The sequence below is a fragment of the Garra rufa genome, chromosome 6 (assembly GCF_049309525.1).
Source record: "Garra rufa chromosome 6, GarRuf1.0, whole genome shotgun sequence".
In the NCBI taxonomy this organism is placed as follows: domain Eukaryota; kingdom Metazoa; phylum Chordata; class Actinopteri; order Cypriniformes; family Cyprinidae; genus Garra; species Garra rufa.
In genome coordinates, this window is record NC_133366.1 from 40,666,549 (window position 1) to 40,688,067 (window position 21,519).

Consider the following 21,519-nt stretch of genomic DNA (forward strand, 5'->3'; position numbering starts at 1 on the left):
TGAAGTGCATATTTTAAGTTGCGATTTACCACCACTCAATATGCAGAGCCGGATTAACGCAAAGGCAAACTAGGCACGTGCCTAGGGCCCGATTGGCGGGAGGGGGCCCAGACAGCGGGACCCTTTTTTTTTTTTTTTAATGTACAAATGTCCTATCTACAATCTATTTCAATATTTATTAATTAACTAAAAATAGTGACGATGTTTATCTTAACCATAGACTGTTACATTGTCATATTAACGCCAGCCCATGACTGTATAGAGCGACGCCAGCCAGTCAGAGCCATACAGAGCGATTTGTGATAAGCTTTTCACCCAGAGTTATGCCGCGTTCAAGGCAACCCGTAACCCGTGTTTTTCCAACCTTCTACCCGTGAAAGTGCACTGGAACGGCAGTCAAACCCGTGACTTCCCACTCGTGAACTCGTACTAGATCGATGGACTCCCAGTTACGAGTTCTGACGTAACATACAATATCAGCCCTAATGCGTGCGGTGTTTATGCAAGTGGTACACGGTGGAAAAATAGAGCATATGGACAATATAACGTTGCAATCAAATTAATAATAATATAAAAATAATAATAATTCATAAATGTGCCCAGGCAGTTTGGCGTGACTTGCCTGGAACGCTACAAAGTCGTGAGTCGTGATTTTAAGTCGTGTTTCACGAGCTCAAAAACCTGCCTGGAATGCGTAGCATTAGCATGCTGCACATTTAATGTTAATTGTAAGGCCTATTATTACATTGCATTTAGTTTGAGAGCAAAAGAATGACAACATAACCTGTACATTAGTTGATTTGTATTGCTTTTTACCTTCCCTCCAAAACTGTTTTTTTTTTTTTTCAGGCAATTTTATATTTTGAAAAAAATTAAATAAAGCAAAGCCGTTTGAACAGCGCTCTTCACTTATTATTTTATTTTGGTACCATGACCCGCACTTACAAAACTACGGAGCCCCTTACGTCACCTGTAGAAGAAAAATAATTAATCCATGGGGACGGTTTTGCAATTCGTTCCCTCAGTTTATAAACCGTTCTCACGAATTCTTGAACTGTTCCCTCAGTTTAACAATTCGTGCCCACGGATTAACAAACCGTGCCCACGAATTTCCAATCCGTGCGCTCAGATTTTGTAAACCGTACCCTCGGATTTTGAATCCGTACCCACAAATTCATAATCCGTGCGCACGCTTTCGCAATCCGTTCCCACAGTTTGTAAACTGCTCTCACGGATTTGTGGCCCCGCCCCCAAATTCAACCAGGACACGTGTTTATATGCTGGATGCATTGTTTTGCATTTATTAGACTTTATTTCTCAGTAGGCTATATGAGACTATGCAACAATGACAAAACAGAATTTTTAGCTTTATTTTATATTAATCACCAATAGATTAGCTGCCAAAAAAACCTGTGTTTTAACCTATTGGTTATTAATGTAAAATAAACGATAAAAAGAAGCCTGTTTTGTAAGTGCGGTCATGGTACCAAAATAAAATAATAAGTGAAGAGCGCTGTTCAAACGGCTTTGTTTTATATAATATTTTTCAAAATATAAAATTACCTGAATTAAAAAAAAAACGAGTTTTGGAGAGGAGAAGGTAAAAAGCAATACAAAACAAATAATGTACAGGTTATGTTGCCATTCCTTTGCTCTCAAACCAGTGTTGCCAGACGTACGATAATTATCGTATTTGTACCATAATTTTGACCTCTGTACGATGTACGATCAATAATACCACAATGTACGATAATTTCAGAATTTTGTGACACTATGGTCGTTGTAATTATAAGAGCTTCTATTCTCAAAGATCTAGCTGTGTGGATACTACGTCTACCTTCATGATTGTGAGGAGAGGTGAACGTGCCTTACGCATGCCTTTCATCCAATCTTACGTCTTCTCAACCAATCATCGTGGAGAATGGCTCTCTCTCACGAGCACAAGTTAACGTTCCTGTCGTACTTAGGTCAGTTGTTTCAAAACTGAGGTTGTTAGTTTAACAATAAAGTATAGAAAATGAGTGCTGAAAAGGATAAATAGCTGTAACATCTATAATAGCTGTATTTTGAACGTTTGACTCGGGTAAGATAATTAGTTTAGCATTGCAATAAGGTATAGAAAATGAGTGCTAAAAAGGAGAAATAGCTGTAACATCTAGATAAATGTCTTTATTTTGAACGTTTGACTAAAATACGATAATTTTCTCCCAAATACGATAATTTTGAGCTTCTGGTACGATACTTGGACATTTACAATCTGGCAACACTGTCTCAAACTAAATGCAATGTAATAATAGGCCTTATTTAATAATAACATTAATAGTGCAGCATGTATCTAACTCTGGGTGAAAAGCTTATCATAATCACAAATCCGTGAGAGCAGTTTACAAACTGTGGGAACGGATTGCGAAAGCGTGCGCACGGATTATGATTTTGTGGGTACGGATTCAAAATCCGAGGGTACGGTTTACAAAATCTGAGCGCACGGATTGGAAATTCGTGGGCACGGTTTGTTAATCCGTGGGCATGAATTGTTAAACCGAGGGAACAGTTTAAGAATTCGTGAGTACGGTTTATAAACTGAGGGAACGAATTGCAAAACCGTCCCCACGGATTAATTATTTTTCTTCTACAGGTGACGTAAGGGGCTCCGTACTACACAGTCTTCTTTTTAGCGTTTATTTTCCAATAATAACCAATAGGATAGAACACAGGTGTGGTGTTTTAGCAGCTAATCTATTGGTGATTAATATAAATAAAATAAAGCTAAAACTCTGTTTTGTCAGTGTTCCATGGTCTCATAGCCTACTATGAGAAATAAAGTTTAATAAATGCAATACAATGCATCACAAATCCGTGAGTGCAGTTTACAAACCCGTGGGAACATATTGCTAAAGCGTGCGCACAGATTATAAATTTGTCGGTAAGGATTCAAAATCTGAGGGTACGGTTTACAAAATCTGAGCTCACGGATTGGAAATTCGTGGGTACGGTTTGATAATCCATGGGCACGATTTATATTTATTTATTTAACCGAGGGAACAGTTTAAGAACTCGTGAGTACAGTTTAAACTGAGGGAACGAATTGCAAAACCGTCCCCACGGATTAATTATTTTACGCCCAATATCGTTTTGCTTAATAAACTTATTTGCTCTGTTTACATAGTCTACTGACACCTATTGGTTATTTACTGGTACTACTGCCTTAACAATGACACTCCCAATGGATAAAATGAGGATAATTTAATATCATTTAATAGAGCCGTGTAATGTATAAATAATGAATATCAAAAAATAGTCTGATAGACTGTTTTATATACAACACATGACTTATTTTGGCATAATAACCAATTTTTAACCAAAGACTAGGCTATGTAGAATGTGAATTAACTTTTATTAGTAACTTTGGTAAATTTCAGATTTCAATTCATAAATAACATCGACGGAGGGGGGCCCAAAAAATGCATCCTGCCTAGTGTAGTCAATTTATTTAATCCGGCTCTGCTGGCATGCCATTGGGCCTGTGATCACTGTGGTCTTGGACCCCGCTGCAGTATGTGTCCCTTATTTTTTTGTATTAAAAGTGGTAACCCTAGGGGGAGCTCTTTAACCCTCATCTCCGCTCTTCTGATCTACATGCTTGTTGTTGCACTTCCCTCTACAGCCGTTAGATACGTTAGATAGCGCAATACATTCTCCTATTTGTTTGACAGTCGATTTAACCTCTTGTTTGTTTCATGACATGAGGTAAAACTGCATTGTTGTTCTGTTATTTCTCCTTACACGGCCATTTATTAAAGGTGATGTAGGGCCGACTTAAGCTACAGCTTAGTAAATTAAAACAGGGACAAACTCAAAAAGACAGTTGTGTCAAAAAGTGTGAAGTCATCTTTTATTTTGTAAGTCATTGTTTTGGTAACTCCCCCAGTGTGTGCGCAGATCACGAACCGTCACGAGTATCATCGCCACTTCCGCGTTCACAGACTCTTCTGAGGAGCACTGCGCACTGCGGTCGTCTCATCATGATCACCAAATTAAACTTATGCTGTTTTGTTCTCTTTTTTATGTTTATGTGTTCGTCAGCGCAATATGTACCACCGGTAAGTCACAAACTAAAGTTGTCATTGATATTTATGAAAGACAAATGTTTGTTTACAGCACTCCTCATATCAGATATGCAAGTTACCTTTAGAGCTGCAATAGTTTGTTTATACGACATCATTGAGATGCTTTGTAACCTAAATTTGAGGAATAAACACCACAACGTCAGTTTACTGTATGTGATAAATGACTAATGTTTCTAATATTCTAATATTTCAGTACACAGAAGAGTGCAGAAGTGCCATGTATCCTCCAAACGGCCCAACGTGAGTATGACAACTGAAATTATGGATTATACAACCTGTAAAAACGCCTGTCAGAGACCAAAATTGAAAGCATACGACGATTACATGTACAACAGGTGTATATGAAAAGACAAACAGTAACACTGATGTATAGTGACATTTCCAAGTGGTTTTATTTTGACAGTTTATTGACTTTAACTGTATAGGCTATTCTAGGTTAAAAGAAGTGAAACCAAGTCATGTGTTTTGTAACAACAGGGCGGATATGTATCATTGTTAGGCAATTACAAAATATTAAAACATCAATAGGCCTATACCATTTATATTACAGTATCCAGTGTTTATATTCATTTAAAAAAGTACATCTTTGCATTTATGAAAACAGTATACAAATAGTATAGTCAAACCAAAATTTATTCAGACACCTTCAACATGCCTCACATTATCACAGTTTATTCACTATAGTTTAGAAAATGGTAATAAAATATGACAAGAACTCAAAGTTAAACTGTGTCAGAACAAATTCACCTTGATAATTAAAACCCAAATTTATTCAGACACCTTCAAAATTTCGCACATTATCACAGTTTATAAGCTAGCTTAGAACATGGTAATAAAATATGACAAGAACTCGGGAGGTAAACTGTGTCAGAACAAATTAGTCTTGATAATGTCAGGTAACTTTGATAGAAAGGGATGTAACAAAACAAGGTCAGGTCAAAGTGTCACATCAAATTTTTGATCCTAAATTATTATAAATTTTACTGGTAGTCTACTGTATGAAGAACGTCAGAGTTTATTTTATTTAGCTATCCTCACTTATATAAATGAACTATAGTGTCCTGTACCCACTAGTAAAAAAATATCAAAAAAATTATATATGGTGTCTGAACATTTTTTGGTTTGACTGTAAATGATTTCAAGTGTAATTTCAAGTTTGTAATTCTCACTGAAGAGATAAAATAAGACAGTCTGTATATTATCTGTATTTTTTTAGATTTAAAGGCGATGTGTCCTGGTATACTGTGAATCTGGATTTACCACCAAGCAAAAGATGGACCGATATCATTACAGCCAAAAAGAATGATGTGAGTTCATACCATCACTGTTACAATGCTCTATCTATGAATGCATACCGCAACAAATTAATTCAAGTGTTTTTGCCATGACAGTCAGTCAGTAGATTTTACATGTCATCTTTTTTTAGGCGAGACACTGCATGTTAATAGGGTAAAAAAAATTAACTAATAGTGTTCACCTTACTTACCCAGTTGATTACATTGATAATTACAAAAAATTTTTATATTACAAGTTTTCTAAAATGTTAGGTTTAAATATGCAAATGAGGAATTATTTAATGAAATATGCTCTAATTTGCATACATTCCTAGTACAAAAATCTAAACCGTGGATGAAATCAGTTTCATAATTTGTATTTTTTTTTTTTACATATTAGTCAAATGTTTTTACAGAGGGCATTTGGGGTATCTCATTCTGTCATGCCATAATTTAGAAAAAAAATGTATTTTTTTTTTACCAGTTTTGGGGGAATAAAATGTTGTATAAAAATTAGCAATTTATATATCAACAAATCCCTCTGTAAAAACCTACAAGATGTAGACAGGAATAAAAATTTAAAGTTTGGTGTGTGTGTTACTGAAGTGGAGATTTATGGCTCAGTGTAGGTGAAAAAACATTTTTTTTTTTTGAAAAAACAGGCTTTAAAAATATGTAATTGAGATCTGTTAACACAAATAGATAAAGTGCTATAAAAGAAACACTTAACAGTGTCTTTTGTGTGTTTTCTTTCCACTAGTATGAAAAAAACACTTTATGAAACAGCAAAAAGCCCAAAAAAGTGATTTTGCCTCCCCTTAATTGATATATTGGTGAATTTTGTTGTGAACTGTGAGCCAAAATTGAACTGAAAGTCTACAAAACTAAAACTGGACGATCCAGGAAGGGCTGATGTGTTCTTGTGCTTGTGTGCTTTGCTTTTAGATGGCGAGCATGATTCAGGCTATCAGAGATCTAGCAGATGCATTTGTTCCCAGTGGAAAGCTCATTGATCTCGTAGACAAGGATTTGGTGAGTTATTAAGGAAACTTATCGATCTAACACTAAGTATGATGCTTAATCATTGACTGAAGTATACCAAAATCTTAAAGGGATAGTTCACCCAAAAATAAAAATTCTGTCATTAATTACTCAACCTCATGTTCTAAATGCGTGAGACCTTCGTTCATCTTCAGAACACAAATTAAAGATATTTCTGATGAAATCCGAGAGCTCCGACCCTCCATAAATAGCAAGGGAAAGAAATCGCTAAACAAAGTCGGTATTTTAGTTTTCTTCGAGCACAAAACGTATTCTCATAGCTTCACAAAATTATGATTGAACCACTGTCACATGGACTATTTTGTCGATGTTCTTGGTATCTTTCTGTACCTTGAACTTGGTAGGACCCTTGCGGTCTATGGAGGATCGGGGAGCCCTCGGATTTTATCAGAAGTATCTTAGTTTGTGTTCCGAAGATGAACGAAGATCTTACGGGTTTGGAACAACATGAGGGTGAATAATTAATGACTGAAATGTCATTTTTGGGTAAACTATCCCTCTAAATCTCAAATCTGGCAGACATGTATACAGTAGCTGTTACAGATCATCTACATTCATCATTTGAACTGAACTAAATAAATAAAAAGGACTGTGGTGTGTTTGTCCTCAGCCCTTGATGGTTGACACCCTGCCTTACCCGTTCAATGAGGAGATCAGAGGAATAGCATCAGTGTCTGGTGTTCCTTTAGGTATGAATGCATCAAAACCATATTATTATGTTTAACACTTTATAAAATCTGTAATTAAATCACACAATCCACTGTTCTCTCTGACTCAGGTGAGGTGTTGCTCTTCAACATATTTTATGAGGTGTTCACCGTATGCACGTCTCTGGTTGCAGAGGATGCCAGTGGTAAGGATATCATCAGGGATAACATTATTTCCTTTTTATAATATTGTATCATTTGTAAGTATGTTATACAATGTTAGAGAGCCATTGTCAAGTCAAGTCAAGTCACCTTTATTTATATAGCGCCTTTTACAATACAGATTGTGTCAAAGCAACTGCACAGTATTTAAACAGCACAATAGTGTGTAAGTAACGCATTATTGTAACAATCAATTTTCAGTTAAAGGCAGTTCATCAATGAATTCAGTGATATCATCGTCAGTTCAGTTCAAATAGTATACGATATCGCTGGAAAGTGTCCCCAACTAAGCAAGCATTGTACACTACCAGTCAAAAGTTTTGTGATGTTTTTTTAAAGAAGTCTCTTCTGCTTGCCAAGCCTGTTTTTATTTGATCTGAAGTACAGCAAAAACAATACAATTTTGAAATATTTTTACTATTTAAAATAACTGTTTTCTATCTGTATATATTTTAAAATGTCATTTATTTCTGTGATTTCGAAGCTAAATTTTTAGCATCATCACTCCAGTCACACGATCCTTCCGAAATCATTCTAATATTGGGTTAGGGTTAGGTTTTTTCAAGTTAAATTTGAATAGAATAAATAGAAAGTTCAGAAGAACAGTATTTATCTGAAATAGAAATCTTTTGTAACATTATAAATGTCTTTATCATCAGTTTAAAGCATCCTTGCTAAATAAAAGTGTTAATTCTTAAAGATTTTTTTAGAAATGAGTACTTTTCTTTAGTAAGGATGCATTAAATTGATCATGAGGGACAGTAAAAACTTTTATAATGCTACAAAAACGTACTATTTCAAATAAATGTTCTTCTGAACTACTATTAATCAAAGACTCTTGAAAAAATGTATCACTCTTTTGACAAAATTGTAAGAAATGCTTTTTGACCACCAAGTCAGCATATTAGAAGGATTTCTGAAGGATCATGTGACACTGAAGTAATGGTTGCTGAAAGTTCGGCTTCGCCATTAAAAGAAAAAAATACATTTTATATATATATATATATATATATATATATATATATATATATTCAAACAGTTGTTTTACATTGTACTAATTATAATAATGTGATCAAATAGGTTCTGTTTTGTTAAGCATAAAATACTTACAAATGTTACCAACTCTTTTGAGTGGTAATCAAAAAAAAAACTTTTTTATTATAGGCAATCTCATCCATGCAAGGAACTTGGACTTTGGACTATTCATGGGGTGAGTTTAGTGCATTGTTTTGTTATGTTGTTAACCTACTTCCTTAAATCTCAAGATTTTTTTGAGGATGTCATATTGGTTTGTGGTCTTACAGGTGGGATTTGAAGAACAGGTCATGGATCATCACAGAGAAGCTGAAGCCACTGGTTGTCAACATCGACTTCAGACGCAACAACCAGACTGTCTTTAAATCCACCAATTTTGCAGGATACGTGGGCATGCTGACCGGTATTCATCCGGTAAGGAAAGAGCTCACATCTGTAGTTCATTAGATTTAAATCCAGAATGGAAATCAGGGTGACAAGATTCAAAATGTCCTTTTGTCGCTGTCATTGTTTTTAGTTTAACTTCTGCAATTTACCAGGAAGGAGAATTGTGAAAGCCTGGATTGTTGGTCAGTAATCACATTGCTTCTGTGTCTCACTGTGTCTCTGTCTTTTGTTTTCTTTAGCACTCATTCACCCTTACTATGAATGAACGATTCAGTCTGGATGGTGGCTACATCGGTAAGCCTTTGCCTGATATTTGCCGAGTCATAAGAGGCATTGACAGAAATATGTTGAAGGTTTATTTCTTTTAGGAGTTTGTATTTTCTTTATTTACAATTTTATTGTGAATTACAGGGATTCTGGAGTGGATCTTGGGGAAGAGAGATGGCATGTGGATGAGTTTCCTGACTCGTTCTGTGCTAGAGAATGCAACTAGGTTGGCTATAGATAAATATACAGTATTAATATACACTGCTGTTCAAAAGTTTGGGTCAGTAAGATTTTTAATGTGTTTTAAAAAGTTTATTATGCTCATCAAGGCTGCATTTATTTATAACTGTTTTCTAGCATCCTTCAGAAATCCTTCTAATATGCTTATTTATTATCAGTGTTGGAAACAGTTGTGCTGCTTAATATTTTTTTTGGAACCTGTGATACATTACATTACAGGGTTCTTTGATGAATAAGAAGTTAAAAAGAACAGTATTTATTTAAAATAGAAATCTTTTCTAACAACAAACTACCAAAATCTGTGGTCAGTACATTTTTATTATTTTTTCTTTTTCAAAGAAATTAATAGGTTGTGTTAAATTAATAAAAAGCAAGGGTTTTACTGTTAAAAAGTTCTTTACTGTTATATTTTGAATATTTGCTGTTCTTTTTAACTTTTTATTTATTAAAGAATCCTGAAAGAATCACAGGAACAAAAAAAAAAAAAAAACATTAAGCAGCACAACTGTTTTCAACATTGATAATAAATCAGCATATTAGAAGGATTTCTGAAGGATCATGTGACACTGAAGACTGGAGTAATGATGCTGAAAATTCAGCATTGCATCACAGGAATAAATTACATTTTAAAATACATTAAAATAGAAAACCATCATTCTAAATTGTAATTGCAGCCTTGATGAGAATAACAGAATTCTTTAAAAAAAACATTAAAATCTTACTGATCCCAACATTTTGAACGGCAGTGTATATGTATAGAATTATAATGCTTTATGAATATATTTTAATGAATTATAATACATAATCTAATGCATTATGCTTATAATGAATAATTATAAAAAACATATAATGCTTTAGAATACTTTACTTTTTTCTTAAAGTGTGTTAAGGGTTATTATGCATTTACAATCACTTTATAATTTAATATAAGCACCAAGTTTAAGAGTTACCTATATACTACCAGTCAAAAGTTTGGAATAATTATGAATTTTTTTTTAAACGTTTTAGAAAGAAGTCTCTTCTGTTCACCAAGGCTACATTTGTTTCATATATACAGTACATATAAAATATAAATATATGAATAAAAATAAATATTTGATAAATATAGTAAAAACAGTAATATTGTAAAATATTGTATTATGGGTTACACAAAAATATTAAGCAACGGAAAAAAAAAATTCAACATTAACAGTTATGCACCAAATTAGCATATTAGAATGACTTCTGATAGATCACTGAAGATTGGATTAATGGCTGCTGAAAATTCAGCCATCACATTAATAATTTTAAAATATATTACGACAAAAAATAGTTTTTAAATTGTAATCATATTTCACAGCAGTACTGTTTTAAATAAATGCAGCCTGGGTGAGAATGAGACTTTTAAGAAAATGCATAAATAAATTAAAACATCCTATTTTCATTTTTGACTAACTCTTAAAGGTTGTATCAGCGATTCTACCCTGAAACATAAAGTGTCACTTTCAGCTGACCTTTCTTCATGATCCGCTCGCTGCCTGCCCCATAAATTGTCTGTGAAAAAAACGCGTCTCTCTGGTCAGCCTAGGGTCCGAGATATGTCAAAAAACAATCGGTGCTACCAACGATTCCACAGCAAAAACAAACAGTGTTCCAACCAATCACCGTCAGGGGGTGGGTGTTGTGGACTTTCGTACTGGTGGAGGGATGTGAGGGAGGCAGAGCGAAAGTCCACAAAACCAACCCCCTGACGGTGATTGGTTGGAACACTGTTTGTTTATCTGTGGAATAGTTGGTAGCACCGATTGTTTTTTTGGCATATCTCAGACCCTAGGCTGACCAGAGAGACGCGGTTTTTTCACAGACAATTTATGGGGCAGGCAGCGAGCGAATCGTAAAGAAAGGTCAGCTGAATTTGACACTATGTTTCAGGCTTGAAATCGCTGATACAACCTTTAACTATGACTTTTGCGTCAATAAACTCTTGATTTGCTGCTTAATAATAGATATCTTAATTTTTCCTAACTTTTGACAGGCAGTGTATATTGTTTTTCTTTTCTATTTATTTTTTTATTTTTTTTGGAGAAACATAAATTGAAATATGAAACAAAACAATTTGATAGCTAAATGTCTCTTGGGTTTATAAAGCTGATGATTATTTGAATATTGTCTCTTTTATTTATTTTTTTTAGCTATGAAAGTGCTAAGGCTCTGTTGTCTGACACTAAGCTTCTGGCTCCAGCTTACTTCATCCTTGGAGGAAACCAGCCGGGCCAAGCCTGCATTATCACCAGATCCAGAACACACAGCATCAATCCACTAGAGTAAGTGAACATTGCTTTTCTTTACACAGGCAGTTAAAGAAGACATATTATGGCCCTTTTTACAATATGTAATGTCTCAGGTGTCCCCAGAATGTGTCTGGGAAGTTTCAGCTCAAAATACCCCACTGATCATTTATTATATAATTTTGAAAATGCCCATTTTGAGTGGAAGCAGAAACACACTTTTTTCATGCATGTCTCTTTAAATGCAAATGAGCTGCTGCTCCCCGCCTTTTTCCAGAATAGAGCTATGCCTTTACAGCTCATACCTCAGATACTCTGCTAAAAAACATCTGTTTGGTTTTGATTATCATGTCTATCATGCTGAAATCATGCATTTTAAATCATGTTAGTTTAAACTAGTGATATAAAGGGTTTTCTGAACACACATCCAAAGCACATGCATGTTAGTACTAAAAGTTCTCTTTCATGTCTTATTGCGCTCAAACTATCAAATACACACAAGTTTATGTTAAAAACACAGGAGTTACAAAAACAGTCAGTTATGTCTTTGAAGGTCAACTGCTGCTTAAGAAATTGCCCGATTATAGCACTTAAACATGGAAAAAGTTAGATTTTCATGATATGTCCCCTTTATTTTATTTTAACATTAAACTTTCTATATATTTCAGACTTGATGTAAAGAACGGCAGGTGGTATGTGTTGGAGACTAACTACGATCACTGGAAAGAGCCTCTGTTTCTGGATGACCGCAGAACGCCTGCTATGAAATGCATGAATCAGACCACACAGACTGTGAGTTGACACTGCAAACAGTTAAACTGTTATTAAAAATGTTATAATTATAATAATAATAATAATAATAATAATTTTATCCTTTCAGGGTATCTCTATAAAGACAGTCTATGATGTCTTGTCCACCAAACCAGTCTTAAATAAAGTAGGTTCATCTCGTTTTATGTTAGTGTTCATTTTATGGCTTGTTTATTAACACTTGCCTTTATTGTCCTGTACAGTTGACCACATACACTACTCTCATGGAGGTGTCTAAGGGAACACTGGAGTCTTATATCCGTGACTGTCCTAACCCCTGCATGCCGTGGTGAGGGACTCCACCTGAACCAGGACGGTTTTCTGTACGTTTAAGAAAAAAAAGAATCAAATTAATATTTCAGCTCCAATGAAAATCAGTCGTCTTACATTTTAAAAGGTTCGTTATGTCAGCTTTTGTGGGCATTATAGGGTTTAATCAAGCTTAGCTTGTCAAACAGGTACAGTAGGACAGCTTTACACTTGTCTGAAGATGTCTGTAATGGAAACTATGAAAAATAATTGCAGAGATTGTAAAATTTTTTGCTTCAATCAATGACATTTTTGTATAGAATTTATTATTCTACATATTAACAGAGATATATGTCTTTGAGAATCAACACTACTAGTGCCTCATAACTTTATTTATCCTCATGAGCTCTGTTAACTAACAAATGCATGAGGGTAAAGTGATCAACCAAAAAAAAAAAATGAATGTACAATAATTATACGCAAGCAATAAACAAATGTACACAACTAACATCAATAAATCATACTTGTGGAAATAATAAACTGAGTCAGTCAACATTTTGCAAAATAAACACTTACCAAAGGAGCTTTTGTGCAAATGGGATAAAGCAAGCAATCACTGCAGGAAGTGGTAAAAATCATGTTTTATTTATTTTAAATCTCAATCTAAACATTGGAGAATTACATGAGGTGAAATGGGGTGAGAACCCAAGCATTGGCCAACATGCCTTTAAAAAAGGTAAAAACGAAAGCAAGAGAAAACATTTAAAAGAGCGCAAAAAGAAAGGACAGGACAATGTCTCAGTGCTAATATGCGATTCTGCTCTATCCATTACACATTTTGTTATGCCGTCTTTGTCAAACATTTAAATAGGGATTGTTTTTATTTCCAAATGTGCTTATGTTTTGTCCTGAATTAGAGAAATAAACATCTATTGTCCTTTATGTATTGCATTGGCAACAAACACTAGCAGTCCGGGATGTAATCCTAGAACGAAATGAAAAAACAAAAGCCAAACCATGCTAAACACAGGAATACAAAAATGTTTTGCATCCTTTGAACCAAATCCTTTGAAAGAGCTTTTACAGAGAGTTCTGGATGAACAAAGAGAAAACACAGAAAAAGTACTTACAGACTACAGAACGGCTTAAAGACAGAGCCCCTTCAAAACAGCATCTCCTACATTCTCCATAAAACAATCCAAATAAAACTACTTACAAGTGTAGAGAGATTTTTTAACATCTCTTAAACTGTTAGATCACACATGCTGACAGGCTAATTCACCAAGACTTAGCTTAGCTTTTGTTTCCGAGGAATCTTAAAGTATTAAGCTCATTTTACAGTAATGTTGCATGAATGATGATTTGCAGTGTGAGACGGATCAAAAGACCATTCTTATGCACTCTGGGCTCCAATGGTCTCTAGAAAAAAAATGAAAGATTTAGATTACATTTTGAAAATTAATTAATTTAGTCACTACAGGTTTGGTCTGAAAAGACCGCATACAGTTTGACATTTAATAGTTACCAGGCTCTTTAAGTGCTTGAGCATTTCCCACCAATCCTGCAAGCTCTTCTTTATTTCCATTCAGAATTTCAGCTGCTAAGTTGTTATTTTGCTGCTCTTCTGAGATCCTCTTACAAAGCTCTTCCTGTATAAATTACAAGGAAGAAAATATTTTTAAATCAGCACTGGAAATGTCTTATACACTTTAGAAAAAAGGGACATGCAAAAACATGGCTACTACAGTGCAGGTGACTGACATTCAACAAAAATATAGGTTACTTTCAACAGGGTTCATACAGATACTGTATAAGGAAATTCCAGGTCTTTTCAAGCATGTGTATATGTTTATAGCTAAAAAAAAAAAAAAAAAATGGAGAAAACATTTACAAAAATCACTGATATAAAACAAATGATTCGCCATGTGTGCTCCGAAGTCCCGAACTCCCGAACTGAACCATATGATTTGCGAACCTGCACCAAAGTCACAATCTGAATCAAATTATTTGCGATCCATGCTCTGAAGTGCCAATCTAAATACTGATTTGCGAACAATCATTTCAGATCAGGATTCGGAGCGTGAGCCGTGAATCATTTGACTTAGATTAGAACTTTGCGTATCGCGAATATTTGATTTGAATCATTCAATTCACGAAATGATTCACAAACCCTTTCCGATCTGAATCAAATGATTCTCGATATGCGATTTGAAGTCCCAATATGAAACAATTGATTTGCGCTATGCATTCTGATTGGAGTGCTTCGAAACCGTGAATCATTTTGCGACGCAATGGTTTAACTGATTCATGAACCATCGTTTCAGATCAGAGTGCGGATAGCAAATTATTTGACATAGATCAGAACTTCACATATCGCACATCTTGGATTTGAATTATTGAATTTGCTAAATGATTCACAAACCTGTTCTGATCTAAATTAAATGATTCGCAGTACACAACTTGAAATCCTGATATGAAACAAATGATTCACGATACGCATTCCGATTGGAGCGCTTCGAAATAGTGAATCATTTTGAGTCGCAATGGTTTAACTGATTCACGAACCATTTAAGATCAGGACTCGGAGTGTGGATCATGAATCATTTGACTTAAATTAGAACTTTGCGTATCGCGAATATTTGATTTGAATCATTCAAATTGCAAAATGATTCACAAACCTATTCCAATCTAAATCAAATGATTTGCGATGCCGATACGCAAAGTTTTGACCCAAATCAAATTGTTCACAACAATTGTTCACGTGGTTTGAAGTCCCAATATGAAATAAATGATTTGCGATATGCATTCCAATTGGAGAGCTTTGAAACAGTGAATCATTTTGAGTCGCAATGATTCAGATTGAAACTTTGAGTATGGCAAATCTTTGATTTGAATCATTCTCTTCTAAATTAAATGATTTGCGATAAGTAAAGTTTCCATCTAAATCAAATGATTTGCGATACATGATTTGAAATTCCGATATGAAACAAATAATTTGCGATATGCATTCGAATTGGAGCACTTTGAAACAGGAATCATTTTGCATCGCAATAGTTTAAATGATTCACGAACAATCATTTCAGATCAGGACTCGAGTACAGATCGTGAAATCATTTCACTTAGATCAGAACTTTGCGTATTGCAGATCTTTGATTTGAATCATTCAATTTGCAAAAATTATTCACGAACCCATTCCAAACTAAATCAAATGACTCACATTTTACACTCCCGATCTGAATCAAATAATTTGCGACACGTGACTTGAAGTCCCGATCTAAGTCAAATGATTCATGAACTGGCTCCAAAGTCTAAACCTGATATGAAACAAATTATTCACAATACGCAATCCGATTGTGGAACGCTTTGAAGCGTTGGTTTAACTGATTCGTAGTTTTGAAAAGTTCAGTTCGTGTTTTTTAAAATCATTACAATCAATGTTGAAATTTAAAAAAAATGTATGGCTCTCTTAATTTGATCTGGTTTTTGCTAGTGAATCACTTGGAATGAGTTGCTGCATAAATGACTCACTCAATTGATACAGTTCATCTAATTCTCTTTTCGTGTCTTCAGCCATGTTTACATGACATTGTCAATACTATTACTGGCTTAGTTCGCTAGTTTCCTGACATTAACTGATATAAGCGTAAAAGGTATGTTTTTTTGAATTGCGTGAATTTTGTGTGAAAAGATGCATCTATTGAAAGAATTAAACACTTATTTCATTGATACATTGTCTTTCAATAATTCAAGTATTGCCATTTTCAAGGGTTCTCCAGGCCTTTAATTTCAAAAAGTCAAATTCAACTACTTCAAGCACTTTGTACGAACCCAGTTTTAATGATTTTTTTTTAATGATTTGATTCACGGTGCCCCATTCCTATTAGAAAGTGATCACTCAAGCTCTTACCTCACAAAGAACAGACATTTGAAGAGGAAGATCCTCAACCTTCACAAAATCTTCCTCATCTGATCTCTGGCTGGTATTGCCAGATCCAGCCTCCTATATTATAAAAAGCAAAACATAAAACAAAAATTGGTCTTTCAAAATAAACCATGTTCTACAAGAAAAGATGATCTGAGGTTTGGAGAGTGAGACGCACATCAGTGTTGATCATGACCGGAGACTCTGTGTCAGGACTAGCTGTATCTGAACTCTGTGGAGTTTCCTGGACTGGAGAAGCAGCAAAGTCATCCTTCTCCTCTAGCTCATCTCCTGAACCAGTTTTTGCCTCCTCTATGCCCTCCTCTGGAGGCTGAACCATGTCTTTGGACTCAGATTTTATGCTTTTCACTGTTTGAAAATGGGAGACAAAATTTAGTTGAGTGTACATACCCCAATAAATATTATTAGTATAATAGTAAAGAAAATAGCATACATTGGCTGCTTTCTGAGTTTTCTGGGTCTGATTTGGTTTCCTGGGGGGATTCGTTTCGTAAGGCAGAGCCCTGGAACAACACAAAAGGTCGCTATTAGTGTTTTTGTCTAAGCTAAGTCAGATTACTGCCTCTCGCGTGTAAATGCCAACACACCTGTCCGTGTTCACTAGTGTTGTCCATGCTGGCTTGTAATGATGTTTGCACCTCAACAGGTCCAGCTTCAAACTCCTCCATCTCCTCCACTTCATTTTCATCTTCTCCACTGCCATAGTTGCATAGAGCCTGTGTCTCTGCTTTAGACAGGCCTAAAGAAAAAGACCATACACACAATACACAAGTCAAACAGATTCTTATCAAAGTCAAATATATTACAGAAAAGTCTTAACCTGTAGGCGATAAGATTAACAACCTCCAGCAAACACTCTAATGGGTATTGTAGAACAGTAAGCATACAATGCAGCCTAGACTGTTTCCATGACGTCATTAAGATAGCCCATGTGACATCAGCCATAACGTTATGAAGCCACGAGAAAACTCTGCGCTAGGGCTGTGCAATTAATCGCAATCGCAAAAAAAAATCGCGATTTAAGCACATGCGATTTCTAAACCGCATAAGGCTGCAATTTTATCTATCCCTCCCTTGAACGTCAAGTTCATTTTAATTTCGACATAGCGCCAGATCACAATAGAAGTCATTTAAGGTTATCTTTCCTATAGAACAGGTCTATACATTGTTTTTTTATTAAACAAACTAAATTGCCTTATGTTATTTATATTATTTACATGAAGGCATGTCATTTCTGTCTCTACATGGTCGCGCGTTTACAATGTCTGCTCTGCAAAAACACGGACGGATCGTGGACTCCATTCATAAAAACCGAATCTACTATAGCGCGAAATGCCACGGAATTCGTCGATTTTTGGATTAATAAATCAAAAGTTGGTCTGTCACTTAATTCAAATCGCGATATGGACTAGTGTCTGTGAAAACTGAAATGCAAAAAGACTGTTTTAATATGAATCCTGCATGTTCCGTTTGCCTCTGTGTGTATGAATGGTGGAGACGCGTTTTTTTTTTCTTTACTACACGCATACTGAAGCACACGTGATGCTCCCGCTAATTTTTGGCCTTTGCATCTCACATGAACAGATAAACTCAATCTCCAAAGTTGCTGCGAGTTTCACTTTTACCGTTTCATTTGAGAAAACTAGCATCATATCATACTGTACACTGTACACACAGAAACTTCACGGCAACCTGTCAAAATAATAGTACGGTTTAACATGTAACAGAACAATATTAGTCTTGTATTACTTTTGTACAGTATAATGTACAAAACATACATAAAACAATATATGATTAAAAAAAAATTACAACAAGATTAACCATTTAATTGTAGAAAAAATATCAGAAAAATTAAAACATAAGAATTTCTAACAAAAAAAAAAAAAAGCAAAAGATTGTAGAGCCCTCAAAATGTTAAAATAGAGAGTTTTGGACTTATTTTTCCACTGAAATGAATGTTTTCTTTATTACAAAAAGTAGGCTAAAGTACCGGGGAAAAAGTAACATGGCTAATTTATTTTATGTTTTGTTTATTAAACTTAATACTATGTTATTTCATTGTGAAATGTTTTGTTATGCACTTCTTGTGCACTGAATACATTTAGAATGTATGTATGTAGCTTGCTTGAAAAAGCAAAAACAGTTGCCAAAATCGCAAATAAAATCGCAATATGATTATTTTGTCCATATTGCACAGCCCTACTCTGCGCAAAGAAAACAAAAATAATGACTATAATTCAAATGTTTCTTCTCTTCCGTATCATGTTCCCAGGCGTACTAAAAGGCATGAAATTTTTAAAAAAGTCATTATTTTTAGTTCTTTACACACAAAAAGTATTCTCCTAACTTCATAAAATTAAGGTTGAACCACTGATGTCATATGGACTATTTTATCAATGTCCTACTACCTTTCTGGGCCTTGAATGTGGTAACAACTTTAAAAAAAAAAAAAAAAAAAAAAAATTAACAGCAAGCTAGTTTAGTTTAGTTTCTTGGTTTCTGTTACTGTGTGTCTATTTCAGATAAACTCACTTATAGAAAGAGGCAGCCCTTCTCCCTCCTCTTCTTCCACCTCAGATGCTTCACTGCTCTGGGCATCTTTCTCCTTGTCCTCGTCCCTCTCATGAAGCTTCCCACTCTGCTCAGTCTCATCCTGATCCTAAAGATAATAAGAAAATAGAAAGAAAATAGTCAATTTTCAACATTCCATAAAAAATAAATAAATAAATACTTAATGTATATCAACAATTATAACTTACTCTGTCCTCATCAAAATATGATGGGGAGAATGTCTTTTCTCTCTCTAGCGTTTTCACCTCCTAAATAAAAATGCACTCATCATTCTCCTCACTCAAACATAAAAGCACTGTTTCAGACAGACATGATGATGATTAATAACTTATGTCTACCTCGGTGTGAGGTGAGTGTTTTGGAGATGTGTGGTCAGAGCGTCTCTTGGTTCTGTGTTTGTTTTTGGAGGTGTTCTGATCTAAATCCTGCATGAGTCTGAAGAAGGCAAGCTCATTAAAGAGGATCTCAGAGATCTCTACCAACAGGTCCTCACCGCAGTCCTGCAGCGTCCGCCCAACAAACTTACTCAAGGAGTCCTGTGCACAAAACCAAGATTCTCTGTCATTATTATACACGGCATCATTTATAATGAAATGTAAGCCGTGATCCAGCTAGTAGCTTCCTAAACAGACCACAGTTTAGGGCATCACATGTTCAAATATTCAAAGGAATGATTCTATGATACTCAAAAATGCTGTTCTTCTCAAAAACATATTTTATTAATAATGTGTGCACAAAGCTGCTTGCCTAAAATCATTAATAGCAAACTCTTCAAAGTAATGTTATTTAACAATAACAATATACATACTTTATTTTTTGGCTTGAAATAAGGTTGTTACAATGCCAGAATTTCACATTTTTTGATACCAATATCAATAGCCATATGTAATTACATTAGGACAAATAAATTAAAACATTAGAAATGTGCTTACCTGCAGGATGCCACCCAGCTGTCGGTGGAAGAACCGAACAAACTCTTTGCTTTCGTCATTTTGTTGAGTGAGCTTGAGCACCATGCGTCTCACAGATGTGAGCAGCTGGTGTGAACACACCTCTCCAACATGTTCCTAACAGAAAGACATTAGCGAGTCAGCAGGTCTACGAATTGCATCTTTGATGGCTAATTTGTCAATTTAAAAAGAAAAGTAGAGCATGCCTACCTTTAGGAAAGGAATAACTTCTGTCATGATGGCTTTGATCTGTCTGTCAAGCTGTTGTGTGTCAATCTGAGGACAATGTGCATCTGTAGATGAATGTCCAGCACCTAAAATCAGACAATGACACACACACAATGCATTAAAACACTTTAAGTCTACTTAAAGGATTAGTTCACTTCCAGAATAAAAATGTCCTGATAATTTACCCACCCCCATGTCATCCAAGATGGTACAGTCTGTCTTTCTTCAGTTGCAAAGAAATTATTTTTTTTCAGGAGAACATTCCAGGATTTTTCTCCAAATAGAGGACTTTATTGGTGGCTAATGGTTTAAAGGTCCAAACTGAAGTTTCAATGCAGCCTCAAAGGCCTCTACATGAGCCCAGCTGAGAAGAAAGGGTCTTGTATAGTGAAATGATCTGTAATTTGTTTTTAAATTCCATACTTTTTAACCACAAATGCTTTTCTTGCACTTGTTCTGCGGTGTGCATGCATGAATTATGAAATCCTGATGGAAAGGTTGTACGTGGTTAGTTCTTTGTCTGTGCACTCCGTTTCAAAAAGGTAGGGTAGGGCGAAAAACTCCTAATTTTCTCCTCCAACTTAAAAATCACCTTTTTTTAATTTTAACCTTTTTTATAAAGGGCTTTTTACTTTATTTGCTTGCTTGCTACGTAACGCATGAGGTTGAGCTAGTGCAAGATGTGGTTAAAAAGTAAAAAAAAAAATTCTTCTAAAAACTAACCCTTAATTCTCAGCTGGGATTGTGTAGAGCCTGTTGAAGCTCCACTAAAAACTACAATTCGGACCTTCAACCCTTTGGCCACCATTAAAGTCCACTACACAGAGAAAAATCCTGGAATGTTTTCCTTAAAAAAAAAAAAAACTACATTTCTTTGTGACTGAAGAAAGACATGAACATCTTGGTTGACATGGGGGTGAATAAATTATCAGGACATTCTTATTCTGGAAGTGAACTAATCCTTTAAAGGGGAATAAAACCCAATAATTCATTACATATGTGACCCTGGACCACAAAACCAGTCATAAGGTAAAATTTTACAAAACCGAGATTTATACATCATATGAAAGCTCAATAAATAAGCTTTCTATTGATGCATAGTTTGTTAGGATAGAACAATATTTGACCGAGATACATCTATTTGAAAATCAGGAATCTGAGGGTGCAAAAAAATCAAAATGCTGAGAAAATCACCTTTAAAGTTGTCCAAATTAGGTTCTTAACAATGCATTTTACAAAT

General features: G+C 34.9%; 2 protein-coding genes across 5 annotated transcripts in view; one reads left to right on the forward strand and one right to left on the reverse strand.

Annotated features, from left to right (window-relative positions):
* Nucleotides 1–3,943: 3,943 nt before the first annotated feature.
* On the forward strand, nt 3,944–13,127 carry asah1b (N-acylsphingosine amidohydrolase (acid ceramidase) 1b). The gene is made up of 14 exons (XM_073841471.1): nt 3,944–4,100; nt 4,321–4,367; nt 5,344–5,434; nt 6,347–6,433; nt 7,074–7,152; nt 7,242–7,316; nt 8,497–8,542; nt 8,637–8,781; nt 8,994–9,048; nt 9,166–9,247; nt 11,433–11,564; nt 12,197–12,320; nt 12,409–12,465; nt 12,542–13,127. The coding sequence occupies exons 1-14, from the start codon at nt 4,023–4,025 to the stop codon at nt 12,629–12,631; spliced, it is 1,188 nt and encodes a 395-aa protein (XP_073697572.1). The 5' UTR covers nt 3,944–4,022; the 3' UTR covers nt 12,632–13,127.
* An 86-nt stretch (nt 13,128–13,213) lies between these two features.
* pcm1 (pericentriolar material 1) overlaps nt 13,214–21,519 on the reverse strand; it is a 48,101-nt gene continuing 39,795 nt past the window's right edge. For all 4 annotated transcript variants that reach the window (XM_073841468.1, XM_073841467.1, XM_073841469.1 and 1 more), the window contains 11 exons: nt 20,262–20,365; nt 20,034–20,168; nt 19,440–19,637; nt 19,290–19,349; nt 19,063–19,189; nt 17,118–17,269; nt 16,964–17,033; nt 16,688–16,878; nt 16,495–16,587; nt 14,113–14,236; nt 13,214–14,006 (listed from right to left, as the gene is read on the reverse strand). In XM_073841468.1, the coding sequence (XP_073697569.1) occupies nt 13,981–14,006; nt 14,113–14,236; nt 16,495–16,587; nt 16,688–16,878; nt 16,964–17,033; nt 17,118–17,269; nt 19,063–19,189; nt 19,290–19,349; nt 19,440–19,637; nt 20,034–20,168; nt 20,262–20,365 (1,280 nt within the window). In that variant the 3' untranslated portion in view covers nt 13,214–13,980. The remainder of the gene's footprint in view (nt 14,007–14,112; nt 14,237–16,494; nt 16,588–16,687; nt 16,879–16,963; nt 17,034–17,117; nt 17,270–19,062; nt 19,190–19,289; nt 19,350–19,439; nt 19,638–20,033; nt 20,169–20,261; nt 20,366–21,519) is intronic.